Source organism: Tetrao urogallus (assembly GCF_951394365.1).
Source record: "Tetrao urogallus genome assembly, chromosome: 5".
Taxonomy (NCBI): Eukaryota; Metazoa; Chordata; class Aves; order Galliformes; family Phasianidae; genus Tetrao; species Tetrao urogallus.
The window spans coordinates 46,113,174-46,128,020 of record NC_136818.1 but is presented as its reverse complement, the minus strand read 5'-3'; the positions used below and the strand labels follow the sequence as shown (position 1 = coordinate 46,128,020).

General features: G+C 39.8%; 1 protein-coding gene across 1 annotated transcript in view; it reads right to left on the bottom strand.

Moving 5' to 3' along the window:
* Positions 1–14,847, bottom strand: part of GBF1 (golgi brefeldin A resistant guanine nucleotide exchange factor 1) — a gene marked incomplete at both ends in the record, with an annotated part of 91,850 nt that overhangs the window by 13,138 nt on the left and 63,865 nt on the right. Inside the window, 14 exons of the mRNA XM_079535183.1 lie at positions 112–205; positions 1,198–1,434; positions 3,640–3,722; positions 4,352–4,477; positions 4,959–5,082; positions 5,524–5,726; positions 8,261–8,349; positions 8,897–9,037; positions 10,030–10,216; positions 10,672–10,866; positions 11,447–11,545; positions 12,254–12,465; positions 12,652–12,820; positions 13,308–13,537. Coding sequence (XP_079391309.1) covers positions 112–205; positions 1,198–1,434; positions 3,640–3,722; positions 4,352–4,477; positions 4,959–5,082; positions 5,524–5,726; positions 8,261–8,349; positions 8,897–9,037; positions 10,030–10,216; positions 10,672–10,866; positions 11,447–11,545; positions 12,254–12,465; positions 12,652–12,820; positions 13,308–13,537 — 2,189 coding nt within the window. The remainder of the gene's footprint in view (positions 1–111; positions 206–1,197; positions 1,435–3,639; positions 3,723–4,351; positions 4,478–4,958; positions 5,083–5,523; positions 5,727–8,260; positions 8,350–8,896; positions 9,038–10,029; positions 10,217–10,671; positions 10,867–11,446; positions 11,546–12,253; positions 12,466–12,651; positions 12,821–13,307; positions 13,538–14,847) is intronic.

Genomic DNA, 14,847 nt, shown 5'->3' with positions numbered 1-14,847 from the left:
TGTATCTACAGATACAGGTATAACTAAAATAAACAAACTATACTACATAACAAAAAAAGAGAGCTCCAACATACTAAAAAACATACTTCTTTCCCCTCCTTGCAAACTTACCTCGCTGCTGAGGGCTGTAAACTTGCAGAGAGAAATTATGAGATTGTCAAACACATCACTGAGGCCATAGTGAGCAGAAATCATTGCACATTTCCTAGGGGAAGAAGAACACAGAAAACACTGTAATAACTTGGCAGAGAGGTCTCTGTACAAGAGAGCAAATCAGACTGCCTCTTCGTTGACATTTCAGACCTTCCTCTCTACCCACTCGTAACAAATGCTCGTGCATAGAGTCTATTATCCATCATATAATCAAAATCATCCTTCAGTCCTGGACCGCTGATATTTGTCTGTGATTATGTCGGGATCACTTCCAAGAATCAAGTCCAAACAGACAAACTACCTGCAGCTGTGCCAATATGCCAACTTTCATGTCTTGACATAAGAAGTTGCTGACATTAAACCTTCAACTAAACCTGCTGTTTCCAAGAGATGGTGGCTACAGTAGCATATTAACAGAGCTTTAAGACTACATTTAAGGCATGGCTTGGTCTGCATTCAAGCACAACCAGAGGTTTTTCCAAAACAGCACCTCAAAGATAACAACATTAACTATTGATCAGAGACAGGAAAAAGGTTAAAAAAAAAAAAAAAAGAAAGAAAGAAACAAGCAAACAAAAAACAGAAAGAAATGAACAATCTCTATCAACCCAGCCACAGCAAAGGCCTCATATACATAAGTTCATGAAAGGTTTTCTTGATATCCCAGGACTCTGTCAGCATCACTGTGCAAGGTAATAGCAATTTTCCCTCACTTTTAAGCAGTATAGCTGTGTCAGCAAGGCTTCTAAATGTAACTATGCTGGAATTTAAAAGTACACACCCCAAAGCACTTAAACTTACTGCAACACACCAGTCAAACCAAGTGGCCAGTGGTACTAAGAAAGGCCAAGATGAGGTGAATCAGCACTAACAAAAGAACAAATCCAGGGGAGCGTAGGCCACAACTTAAAAACAATAGTAATTAAAATAAAAAAAAGCTTTTCAATTGCTAGGAAAAGTAACAGCTGGTATTCATTGTGCCCTCTTCAGCAGACAGATAACAATCCAACTAGTATTTCTGGGTTCCACAAATGTAAGACCTACCTGAAACCAGAGATAGCCTTCTGGATGATTGTTTCTTCTAAGCTCTTGTCAAAAACATAAGAAAGTGCTGCAATGGTTGGGCCCCATGTCATAGTGAAGAGATCATGGTCATAGCTTCCAGGGGGCACATGGAGAAATATGCCCTCATCAGTGGCACCACGATGCAACAGGACATTCCAGATATAGTTTTCCTTCACCAGGCCCGTCTGTTCCTCTGGCATCACTATCTCATCATTTCTACAAGAGAGGAAGGCAGAAAGGTTGAATTTTTCATTCTGAGCCAAACATAACATTTACACAGTACCTTTCATTACATGGTCACAAAGTTAACTGATATCTACTCTGGAGTGATTTTGCCAGTTCCTGCAACATTCTCTTTTCTAAAGCCTGCTTGCTTCCTCTGCCCCCCTCCAGTACCTTGGATATAAAGTGCAGTGGCTCTCAGGAACTCTGGGTCACTACAGTGTAATTATAGAATGGAAGAAGCAGCTACCTCCGACAGGTGGAAAATGCAACATATATTGCAGTTAAATGTTGGAAGACTTCTGATAGCATGCTAGCTTCACATTCCCCACCTCTCATCCACTCAGAGCACTATGCATATCTCACTGCTCTCAAATAAAAAAAAAAAAACTGTTAAACCACAGCAAAGAAGTATGAGCAACTTTGTGTAAGAATATTCAAATTGTACCAAAATTGAATATCAGAAAGCCAACAAATTCCAAATTAAAAATAAAGCAAGAAATCAAATGTGTAATGGGTGACTCATACCCAGGGTACCACAGCTCCCTACTCTAACTCAATTAAAGCTATGCAATAGTAAAACAATTATGATTAATGCCAAGTAATACTTGAAACCTCAGGTTAAAATACATACTCCCTAAACTTGGGTAACATTGCACAAGAGATAATTCTCTCCAAATGACCAAGTAATTGAGGATAGCCTCAAGTCTAGTCAAAATATTAGACCAGGCAATCCAAAAAACAGAGGTTAATCCATAGAAATAAAAAAAATAATGCACTTCAGTTGCCAAAGAAGCAATTTTCATGTGCTAACAGTACCTATAAAAGAAATACCTTGGTTTATGCATAGGAAATAAGCTCTTCTCAGCTTCGGGTAGCTGTGTTATTTTGACAAGAACAATCATTACTGAGATTATACAGGAAAATGTGTTAGTAATCAGTAGCATACTTTTTTTTTCAAACAAATCCATTTTTGTTAGTATTAACAGAAGCAAGTGAATGAGTTTTACTTGGAAGGTCTCAGGAAATTCTGTACTCACAAGTGAAATGCTAAGATCCTGAACAGATCATGTATTATTCTGTACAGATTATAGTCCAGTTGATTTTCCTAATAATACCCCTCAATTTCAACTATGACAGTACGATAATCTCTTTGGTGTGGAACAGTAGCCATTGATTTAGGCATTGATCACAATAAAAAAGCTGAATTATTTGGTGAAGGAATGATAGAAACAGACTGGAACAGAGTCACAATCTCACTGAAAAATATGACAATATTCTCAGGATACTACTAAAACAACATTAACAACACCCTCAGGAAAAAAAGGTCAATCAAAACCAGAACTCTATTTGAAAGACTGAGCCAACTCAAAGAATTTCTAGATAGCTGGTACAGGCAGCATCCCCATCTTCCTGATAATGCTCAAAAGAGAGGCCCAACATAAGTACACTGTCCTGCTTCCAGCATAAGTCATTGCCTGCAACTGCAGATTGAAACCAGCTGAGAGTCAAGAGTTATATCCTGTCTCCTCAGAGACATAATCCTCTCAGCTTCAAATTTGCAGTGTCTGGATTTACTGATAGGGTAGATTTCTGAGTTATTACTAAACCCCCCCCCCCCCCTCAGAGCCAGTCCGTGCCCAAAAAGGCTTCAGCCACCAGGAATTCTCTTCAAACACTGGTCAGAATGCCAAGAGCTTCAGGGATGGCAGGAGAGATTGGGTGTACAGAGTAGACTCATACAAACAGCTGAAAAGCTTTTGAAATGAAACAAGCAACTAAGACCCGGACAGTTATGTCAAGGCAACAGTGCTGTCCTGGGGATGAGCTGCTATCTCTGGCACTGCATAAATGTTCTGAAGCAATCTAAACGCCTGGCCTGGAGGACAGAGGCTTCTTAATTTAAACATTTCTCATGTGTTGCTCTTACTCAGCCATTATTATCCATGTTGAAAGAAGATGTGTATTCTTTAATATTAGGTTAAGCACTGTGGATTAAAATACCATGGCAAGAATCCAAAGATACAAGTCTATTGCAGTCACTGTGCCAGGCTTGTTACTCCAGTCCCACACGGAGCTGGAAGGTGGTTTGAAGCAAACATGGTCAGTGAGCCTCTCTCTGTGGTCAATGAAGATCTCACAGACCAAATAACTCAAGTTTTCTCGCTGCATACAAGGAGATGTCAGGTTGATTCTTACTTGATGGCATGGTACATGTCTTCCAGCATGTCCTGTTCAAAGTCTTTGCCTCCATTCACACCTTTCAGGTTTTTCCGAAACTCCTGGGGAAAAAAATAAATGAATAAACACTGATGTAACTCTCCTAGTATCTTCAGCTTGAACTGCTTGGCTTCACTCAGAACTCCACTTGCTTTCTATGGAACCAGAAGGAGATTTTCCTGCATTCTTCAAGATCCATCCTCAAAGTTCAAAGATAAAATGCTATTCTTAGCAGCACGGCAATGCACAGCAGCTCCTGCCTCTACTCACTCTACTCTGAAAGAACAGAGATAACAGAACACATGCTTAGCTGAAGCTGGACATCAGTGACAGGTCTGTATTGCACACTGACAGTCACAGGACTTGAACTCTCTCAAAGCCCAGACTGTTGAGCTGTTGAAAAGCAGTTCGATGATCTTCTCATTCTTACTCTGTCTTAGTTTACCATTTTTTCAGGCACAGAAGCCTCTTGACTAACTTGCCAACCTGTCTTGCTAAGCACAATACTTCTTAAGACTGTCCCTTACCTCCAGCCCTCCTCTCCAATCATACTCAACCTCAGTGCTGCCCACCAGCTTACTGCATACATGAGTCATGAATATCAGGAGAAATAAACAAACAACCTCTGAGAATGCCAGATATTTCACTGCTAACAAAAGAGAAGACAGGTGCCTACACTGCTAGCACACACCTCCAGAGTCATTGGGACATTCTGCTTGCGGACATTATGGTTGTGCTGGTCAGTGTTCAGCATAATAACTGCATAGGCCAGGGCAAAGCAGGCATCGCTATTAGCAAATGGGGAACCATTTGATTTCTGAAAGGCAAATACAGGCACAAGTCAGTCCTACAGTAACAGGGATATAACAGTGATCAAAATAACCATTTTTCTATCACAGCACTAAATAACCTCTTGGACAAACTGAAAAAAAAATAAAAATCAGGCTATGGTTATAGTTTCCAAAAGACACTATGTGCAACTGTTACCTCTTATAAAATAACAGTTTATTTTATGTTGTGCAGCATACAGTAAGCTTATATAGCAGGCACTGGAATGGGCTGCCCAGGGGGGAGGTGGTGGAGCCACCAACCCTGGCGGTGTTCAAGGAACGTTTGGATTTTGTGTTGAAGGACATGGTTTAGTGAGAACTATTGGTGATAAGTGGATGGTTGGACTGCATGATCTTGAAGGTCTTTTTCCAACCTTGGTGATTCTATATAGGCAGTCTGATTTGTCATGTCCATCAGGCAGATGCACAAGAAACAGTGTTTGAGCTTTCTGCCCAACAAGTACACACCCTCCAATGCTCTGTGAAGGCTTCCAACAGTCTCTGGATTACAGGTGCCTCCCCTGGTAATCGGAAGGCCTCTAAATAAAGTCGTAAAGCTTCATCTAGTCTTAAACCTTGGAAGCTGAAGGTCCTGCAACAAGAATGAAATGCAGTGAGAAAATGAAATGGGACAGTAAAGACAGGATAGACTTACTGACTACAGTCTTGTTTGGTTCAACATCAGAATGGCAGATTTCTCTGAAAATAGATAGTAAAGGAGGATGAAGAACAAAGAAAAATGCCACGAGCAGGCAAAAGGTAGCAAAGAACCGCTGATAATTACAGAAATTCTTAATTATCTTGGTAGTCTTCACAAAGAATGGCTCTACTGAAAACAATCTGGATGTGATACTATCATAAGTATCTCAGGTGTTAGCCATATGCGAGAGATGTACAGAATTAAGGCATGCTAGTACACAGAGAACCAAGCAGTATAGATCCCATGCCTCCAGGAATTACTGTTGTACTACGTTTTATCACTGAACTCAACTTTCACTCCTTCATGATTACAGAGATGCATAAAGATACTTACCCAACAAAGCTTTCCAGTAAATCTATGTTCTTACGATCACTCACAAACTCCCCAATCATCTTCTTGTCCAGGCGAGGATTTTCCCGTAGCCATCTGGCCACCTCATTATTATTGATGGGAGTGGCAAGAAGGTTCTTATCCTGCAGGAACTGTATCCCTTTCTTTGGCTTTTGGTTGAACTGCTCTGTGCCAGTTATCAGGAGCTGAAGACAACATTCTGACAATTACAATCTTGAAATGCATTTCTTACTTTAGATTGTTCTTAGCATTTGAGGCAAAAGCATTAAGTAGAAAATAGATTAACCTTAGCATGATCAAGTTTATCATAAAGAGTGAGTGGGAAAGGCTAACCAAGGACAGAAGATCTGTATTCATCACAACAACTCAGCATCGAGTCATACTGAACAGACTAAATATGAAAAGCTTAGAAGTTTCACTGAGCAATTTGCTCTGCTACTCATCTACTCCAGTACATAAACAGTGCAGAGAAAGGACCTTAGCAAACGTGTGGGCAAGATCAGCTCTGTCCAGCTACAGTGGAAGCACTAGACCATGCCCTTGTCCATTCCCCTTTGGCTCCAGGCTCTCACATTCTATCTCACTGCATGACACGTAAAAAGAGTCCTCAGTTTTTAATCAATGCAAGAAAGAAGTGCTACATAAGCCTAAGCACTAGACAACATTCTGCATGTGAGACGTGCTTTCAAGAACCATGCTGATGCTCTAGCATGGCAAGGCTACCTGGAGGCTGGAAAGAATGAGTACTTTTTTAGTTCAGAAGGGAATAAACTGCACAGTACCACAGCCAGTGTAAAACACCGGGCTGAGAAAGAGTTAACTGAATTTTCTGTTGGTGTTCAGAAAAACCAAAAGCACAAATAACCGTATGAACTTTACTAAGGCACTAGAATAAATGCCAGTTCCATGTTAGTGCCTATCACGATCAGACTGCTAGTGATGACCTAGTGAACTAAACTCATGACCATCATGATTACTAGCTCCCCTGGGTTCTCAATAACTGAGAAGCCACCAAGTTTCTGTTTCCTGCCTGTGAGAACATCTTCAAACTTCAGCGAAACACGTAGCTCCTGAAGCAGCATAGACAGCACAAGAAACCCAGTGAGGGTGTAATATAATAACAACCATGTACTGCCCCATTATGTTAGGTCTGAAGGGACTGCGACACTAGGAGCATTTCTGTTCAGCAATAAATCCTGTAGAGCAAGCCCCAAGGGTATTCTATTGTGATATAGAACATAACAGAACTTGTTTTAAGACCATGTGAAAGGAGATCAAACTGCTGGCTGTTTGCACTGCATTTATAATCACACCAGTCCTACAGCCTGTGAGCTTCTGCCTTTGGAAAAAAAGAATAAACCATTCCATCTGATGCATAATGTGTTTTCTGCTTTTATTTAGCTTTCTCAGCCTTCCAGCTGTGGTAAATTTTTTTTATTTTTATTTTTTTAGTTAAAGAAAGCAGAACAAGCCAGTGCCACGTCAGCATCAACATTTCTTAAGTTGAGTGTTTTGTGCGCCCTGTTTACACACTTACAATGAAATCACTATCAGATTTAGGGTCAGAAAAGGATTTTCCTTGGGCAAACTAAGAGAGATTGTGACTGTATTTCTGCATTCTGCTGTAGTGTCCTGTACTTTTTCTAGGAGCTCCTGGAATTTTCTTTAGGGAACTCCCAGCTACTGCAGGGACTAGCCACTGGCAATGCTCTTAATTTCTTCTAGCCTTGTTTTCCACTGTGGTGAAGCTGGAGTCTCATTAGAAATTTTCATTTAGAAGAGTGGAAGTACTATACAAGGTATCCCTGAACAACTGACTTTCACAGAAAATTCATCAAGAAGGCTGCCTTGAAAGCTAGACTTAAAGCAACACAAGAAGTTACAATTGAAACAGTAACTGAAATTAGCTAATGTCAAAACTCAGCAGTTTCTCTGAAGACTCTGCTGACAAGCATCTTCCCTAATGTGCTCAGGAAGTCATTTAGCAGTATCCCAGAACAGCACTGCAATGTAGGTAAAGAACTAAGATCCTCAGTGCTGCAGCAAACTTCTTGGAGCAAAACCAATGACTTAAAACACATTCATATCTGGAGGCTCACAGAGTGGATCACAAAGTAGATTGGTACACCATTAGCAAAAGATCTGTGTTTAATTTCTTCAGTATTTGTTCAAATAAATTTAAGAGAATACAATCATCTCTGGTCAGAGATGTACAGACCGTAACCTGGATTAACAAAGCTAAAAAAAAAAAAATTGCCACAATCAAGACAATATTTTCAGTCATCTTCACGATAAAGCAAATATGAGACCAAACAGAATAGTAAGCTAGCTAGCACTACTGCTACTGGCCTCTCGATATGCACCCCACTGACAAGTTTGACAAAAGTAGGCAATGTGCCCTTTTTGATGGAATTTGCTGATTAACCCCATATAATGAAAATTAGACCAGGAACTTTCCTATCCAGAATTCAGGTGAACCTGCCTCATACTCTGGGACAAGAAATTTTTTCTGAACTCCTTGCAACTCAGCACAACTAAGTAACAAGAACAGACAATAATCATCGCTGTCTCTAAAGTACAGTGGAATTTTCAGTAAGTTACTACTTAACTCTCACCAGCAGAGATTGGAACTCAAAAGTTCTGAGACATGACCAGTTATGCAAAGCCTACAGGACACAGGCAACAAGGAGAACACACCCTAACACATCCCCAAACATACCTTCTTTTTGTTCTTAATCTGCATAAGCTCCTGAGGGCTTGGAAGGATGCAAGAAAATCGGGTAGGCTTCTTGGGGATACTCTTCTCAGCTAGAAGAACAAATTATGATTACAGTCAAGAATATCCCCAGAGAAACAAGTAGCCCACTTGTCACATCACAGTTTTCAGTCATAGAGCCTTGCTGCAACATGCTGCCTTACAAATGGCAGTAACATCCCTACTATACAACTACTATATTGATCTATTCACATTTTCTGCAGCACAGCTGCATAGTAGTTTCTTCTCCTGGACAGTTTTACACGTTCATAAGAATTAACTTTTTGGCTACTGTGATTACTCACATTACTAATTCCCTGGAAAATCCCTGACTACCTTAAATTATAAACTTTGGGATGAACGTCATCCGTTTTTGCTCCAAAGCAGCCTACCAGATCTAACCCCCTTCCCAGAAGAAACTGAACTATTAGTAGGCATACATAGAACAAATATAAAACAAATAATCACCACTATATTTATTTCCAGTTATAAGCACAAAACAGCTGCAGTAGTCTATGGCATAGTAAAAACAGCCAGCAAATGACAGGACCATTCTCAGTACACACACACTCAGATTTAGGGCCCTGCAAAGATTATTACCTGTCTCACCTCCTCCTTCCAATTCCAGGCAGCCTTGCTTTATCTGATCAGCCATAAGGCAACCACTGGTGGGAGGACATGCCCCACCCGGCTCTGAGACTACAGGGGTGGATTTTCCCTCACTGTGTGCTCTCTCATTATCTACAGAAGTTAAAAACAAAACAAAAATTCTCAGAAATACATAAGCCAATGAAAAAGATACCAAAGAAATAAGGAACTGACCACTCAAATTGTGCTTATTTAAGGGATCTTCCCCTCTCCAGTAGCTGTGATTCCTCAGTGTCCTCAATACTTTGTTTACATTAATCCCACAGCACACTCCCCTTTTCTTGCGCCTGCCAGTTTTGGCATGACCTTTATATAAAACTTAATGAGGCGCACATTTTAATATCTCTGAATTTTATTTCCACCGTATTATTTACTAAAGCAAGACAGGGAATGGGTGCTGGGCGGTGTGGGTGCTAACCCAGGAACTAGATACCTCACTTCTTTATGTGAGACAAAATCACAAGAGACAAAGTAGTTCCATCGCTATAATTACTGTGATAAACACCAAAGCAACAAAAAACAATAGCAGATATCTGTCTTATTTCCATAGGAAAACAAAGAAAAGAGCTTCTCTGTTCACTAATGCTCAAATAGATACACATCTAGGTCACAGAAGAAGCTGGCAAAAAAACAAATAATCCAGTCTTATTCACAAGTACATATTAAGCAAAGTCAAGCTTGGTAATTCTTTTTTTCCACTCAGAGACATGAAAAAGCATGTGCTGTTTTGATCAATTAGCAATACAAAATTTAACTACATGTTCTAGTTTCTTAATTTAACAAAAGAGAGTTTTTTAATTTTTTTTTTTACTTAAGATTGTTAAGATTATTCCATCTCTAAGAGGTTTCTAAATCCTTTAAAAGGTAAGATCTGAAATAGAAAAAAGTATTAAATCATTCTCAAACACTGAACTGAGGCCCTGTTCTGACAGCAGGTTACGAAGACCAGAGGGTAGTTACAAAACATGCAACAGGAAAACTGAAAATATATTTATGAAGATTAATACACAGATTATCAGAATGAGATTCATGTGTTTAACACAATATTAAGCTTAATATCAAAATATCAAGAAAGGGTGTCTTACTATTGCTCGATTCTTTGGTGCAGTTCATTGTTTCTGGGCCTGATTTGGCAACTTCCTTCTCTTGTTGATGTACGGTATTCAGCACTTTGGCCTGGCAATGTGCCTCTGTGCTATCTATCACTGTCAGCAATGCCTCCATAGACAGCAGGTGGACCGTATACAACTGTCCAGAAACTGGAAAGGCATTCTGGGAAAGAAAATACCCAAGTATTAGACAACTTTTATATATGTATCTCTCTCTCTCTCCATAATAGGAAGGGACGTTCCCCTCAGCTTTATGAACCCTACATCATAGAATAAAACCCTCTACAATTTCCATGTTTGATATTTACCTAATATATATTTGATCATTTTCTTATGGTTTATCTGCTATGTTATTATACATTTCATGTTTATTTTCTATTGTGCTCCCAAATATTAAATAGCATCCTTCGTCTGAAAGTGCTCACTTAGAATCTTTCAACCATTCCTACTCACAGGTTCTGCTGATATGTTTACCATGTTATGACTTACTGACTTTCTCTTCTGCATACCCTTTCCCCTCCATGTCCCCCCAGCACGTGCAGGAGGCTAGCAGCCCAAGGAAGGCCAAAGGACAAGCCTTGATGTCACAAGTGTGACACAAGCCAGACTGTGCAGCACCTTGGAGAGCAGCTTGGTGAGCTCCTCGAAGAGGTTGGCACAGTAGTAGTCACAGTCATAGTTGATGTAGAGCTCAGTCACAAAGCTGGGAATCCTCCACAGCTGAACAATGGCTTCCAAGGCCATCTCCTTCATTTCATAGGGCATCTTCGGGTTTTCCACAGTGATTATTTCCATCAACTTCTTGATATACATCTGCCAGAAACACAGGACAGCTCAGAGAAAGGAAAGCAGCACAGTGAATACCATTGAGGTTTACAGAAACAGACGTAAACATTATCTTCCCACATCAGTTGACATTACCCTATACATTCAATGTTGGCTCATTTGGAAGGCATCTGTAAAAAGGTTTCATATAATTCTATTATTTAATGCATCTGAATCTACCATTGTTAAAAAGGAAAGGGGAAAGGGGGAAGGGGAAGGGGGAAGGGGGAAGGGGGAAGGGGAAAGGGGAAAGGGGAAAGGGGAAAGGGGAAAGGGGAAAGGGGAAAGGGGAAAGGGGAAAGGGGAAAGGGGAAAGGGGAAAGGGGAAATGGAAAAGGGAAAAGGGAAAAGGGAAAAGGGAAAAGGGAAAAGGGAAAAGGGAAAAGGGAAAGGAAAGTAGGCAGCTACAGTATATTAGTCTCAAAGATGCTTCATTATCTAACAAGACAAGGAATACTTAGCCTACCCATCACCCACTCAGTGGTTTTCAGACTGCATCTGATTGCCTAGGCTTTAACAAGCCTGAGGAACTATTACTAGGTACATACTGAAACTCAAAAAAACTCACCTCCAGCTGGAATTTCAGATGTTCTCTCATACTCTCGAAGAGGAGAAAACACACCCTGAGGGAGGCTGCATACAGATTGAGCCGTTCAACACTCAGTAGCTGAACAAGAAAGACAAAAAGCCTTAAGAATTATACAGGCTACTCATTATGTGCTATTAGTACTGGTACTCATGACAGCCTTGAGATCAACATGTGGTCTCCCACAGCAAATATTTAAAACAAAGAAGAAAAACAAAACAACCCCTTATTCAGCCTCCTGGTCTCATTTTTACTAAGGGAGAACAAATATACTTAATTTCCTTCAGCTTGTGGTAACGCTATTTTTCTACTACAACGTTTTGCTTTTTTTTTTTTTTTTTTTTTTTTTTTTTTTTTTTTTTGCAAAGTCATCAGATTATTTTTGTGGAGAAATAACCTGGGAGAAGAATTGCCTCCAAGATGGCCCTTGTGCTGTTACTAGCTAGGTACTGCAACAGTTCTACCTACTACTAAGATAGTAACTTGCATCCATAATTACCTCAGAACCAACTATATCAATATGTCATTGTCCCTAATTAACAGTTCGTTCAAACCAGCTTCATCTTCCTCAGCCCTAGACTAAAGAAAATGGCTCATGACAACATCTTTGGCTTCGCAACATCACCGTTTCACTGGTGCAGCTCAGAACTCCCACTGCAATACAGCAAAAAGCTTCTTTTAGACTGAGATCCATCAAAGCTCAGAAGCAATACACCAGTAGACCGTTTGATCCAAATCAGTATCTAACTCTCCAGTGCCAAACCCCACGCTAGCACAAGTCAGACTCACTTGAAATAAATGTCGGCACAACTCTTCCTTCACAAGTCCTAGGAGAGATTGGCAGTTTGCAATGGGAGCAGACTCCAGAGCTACAGTTAGCAGCTGCAACCCCATGTGGATCATCACCTCAGAGTTGTGGCGATCAAGAGGGTTGGTAAGCGAGATAAGAAAGCGAAATAGTTCTCTAATACACGGTAATCCATAAGGGACCAGTGCTGCTCCTAAAGGAAAACGAGACACATCAGCAATGTTAACAATTGTTCCTAATTTTTCATGGTGTCTCACAAGTGTTACAAATGAAATAATCACAGACCAGCTGAGGAACAGGAATTTATCACCTTCAGAGCAGAAAGTGACACAGAATAGTGGAAAGCAGAACAGACTTCAGCAACACTGCCATCTCTCACCTTCTTTTTGGGAAGACTGAGTAAAACGTACTCCTCGGGGATTTACATAGTCCATGTCATGAACTGAGGCAGAGTCAGAATGTTCTGCTACAGAAGTGCACTCCTCTAAAACCTCAGGGATAGATTCAACTGAGGCTGACTGGATCTTCTCTTCCCTCAGACTTTCATTCTTCATTTATATCAGTCATTCAAGAAGGAAAGAAAAAAAAAACGAAACAAATTAGAAGATATTACATAGGATAAACTGCATAACCCTCGCTTTCCAACACTTTCACTTCCATCTAGTTCTTACCTATTTTATTCTAGGCTATGAGACTAGAATTTGACTTTGAAGATACTCCCACAATCAGTTTTACTGCTCCTGAGGCTAGGATTTAGTTCTTTTTTTTTTGTTTTAAATACTACATAATCTCCGCATACGATTTCTATCTATACCGTCTTAGCATTTTTACCACTCAGAGCACCTGTAGCTCTAAAAATTATATATATATTTGTGAATTTACAAATCACTTACAGTGAAGATGTTTTACTCTGACCCTAAGCCTTAAAATACAATATAAATGCTGTGACCAAAAAAAGAAATAGAGTGTGTGCGTACTAAACCCACAACTGATGATGCTGGGAGTTATAGCTCTTCTTTATCAGCAACTGTATACCTGGAGTTCAGGCTGGTTCTGATTTTCAGTGACTTTGGCCTCATTTGAAGGCGTTCCTGCATGAAGCCCCAAAGAAGTGACTGGGTCCAAGTCCGTCAGGTCTTCCTTGGAGGTGGTCTGTGAGGACATCTCCAAACCGCTGTCTGTAGCAGGGCTGACTGCAGATGAAATATTTTCGGAGCTTCCAGAGGAACTGGGAGAGGGAGCATCTATGAAAGTAACTCCGCTTGCTGATGAGAAATAGAACCAAAAAGATCAGCATAATTTTGTACTTCAGCCTCAAGTTCATACAGTGAGTACAGCAGCAAAGGCCTACTTTCATCAGGGCATCACACTACAAATTATCTCAGATATTTATGTTTAATGTAGAGAACATAGAAAATTAATGCAGCAAGATTCTGTAAGTTCTCCAAATTAAAATACAGTAGTTGGAACCTAACAGACTCAGAGAATAAGGTAATTCATATCTTCAAACAAAGGGTGCAGAGGATTTCTCTCATTGAGAAGAAAGTAGAAAACAGCCCCAAAGGTGTACTTCACACTCAGATAGAATGGCACAAGCACTTTAAAGACCTGCATCAAGTTTTAGTCATTCCTTCAAAGTGAGATGATGACGACGATGATGATGATTCTTAGCCTTGACTGAAAGGAAAGATCTATTTCTTTAAAACACATTAAATAATTGCAATAGAATTCAGATAGGTCTGAAACAGAGTAGTGAGTATTTTTACTATTTCTAAACGCAAGACAATGCTCCAAGAATCTAAACCTTCCTTTAAGAGAACTTAATAAATAAATAAACCAAATATTTTCAAAGAGAAGATACACTCAAGAGCATGGTAATCAAAAAAGATACAAAGAAGAGTTATGTATTTACATGTGAAATGCATACGGTTTTGCATAGTGGGATGTTTATCGCTGACTTGATTTTTGGAAGTATCCTAAATAAGTTTTTCAAAATGCAGTATGTTAACACAATCAATTTTGCCATTTTGCACAATTAATACATTGTCCTACAATCATTCACAATATATTTAATAGGTTTCTGCAATCGAAAAAGAGTCAGAACTACATATTTTACACAGCTATTGTCTCAAATTTCCTGTCTGCTTCCTTTCACTGTTAATGTTTATGTCTGAGACGTCAAAATATAGAGCGCACAAGAAGCAGAGTACTTTTCAGCCAGAAGGACTCATCCAAAAGAGAGGTTTAAACAGCTGTTACTATTTAGTCTATTACACAATAATAAGATATAGAAGTCCCCCAGCATTATGTTCTCAAGCTCACAGCACTTCTCACAGACTGCATCACTTCAGCAGGCTGAATTGAAGCACACGACAAAGGATTAATGTGTATACTGAACAATTTCCTGCACACAAACTCATTTCATGTACTGCTCTACCTTTTTTTTTTTCCCCTGTACATAACTCTTCATGCCTTTTTTCCCTATCATAGAGCCTCTATTCTTCCTGTAACAGTTTTAAGTGTCCCCTGTATTTCCCTGTCTCAATGCGTGCAGCCCCATGACTTTTATTAAATG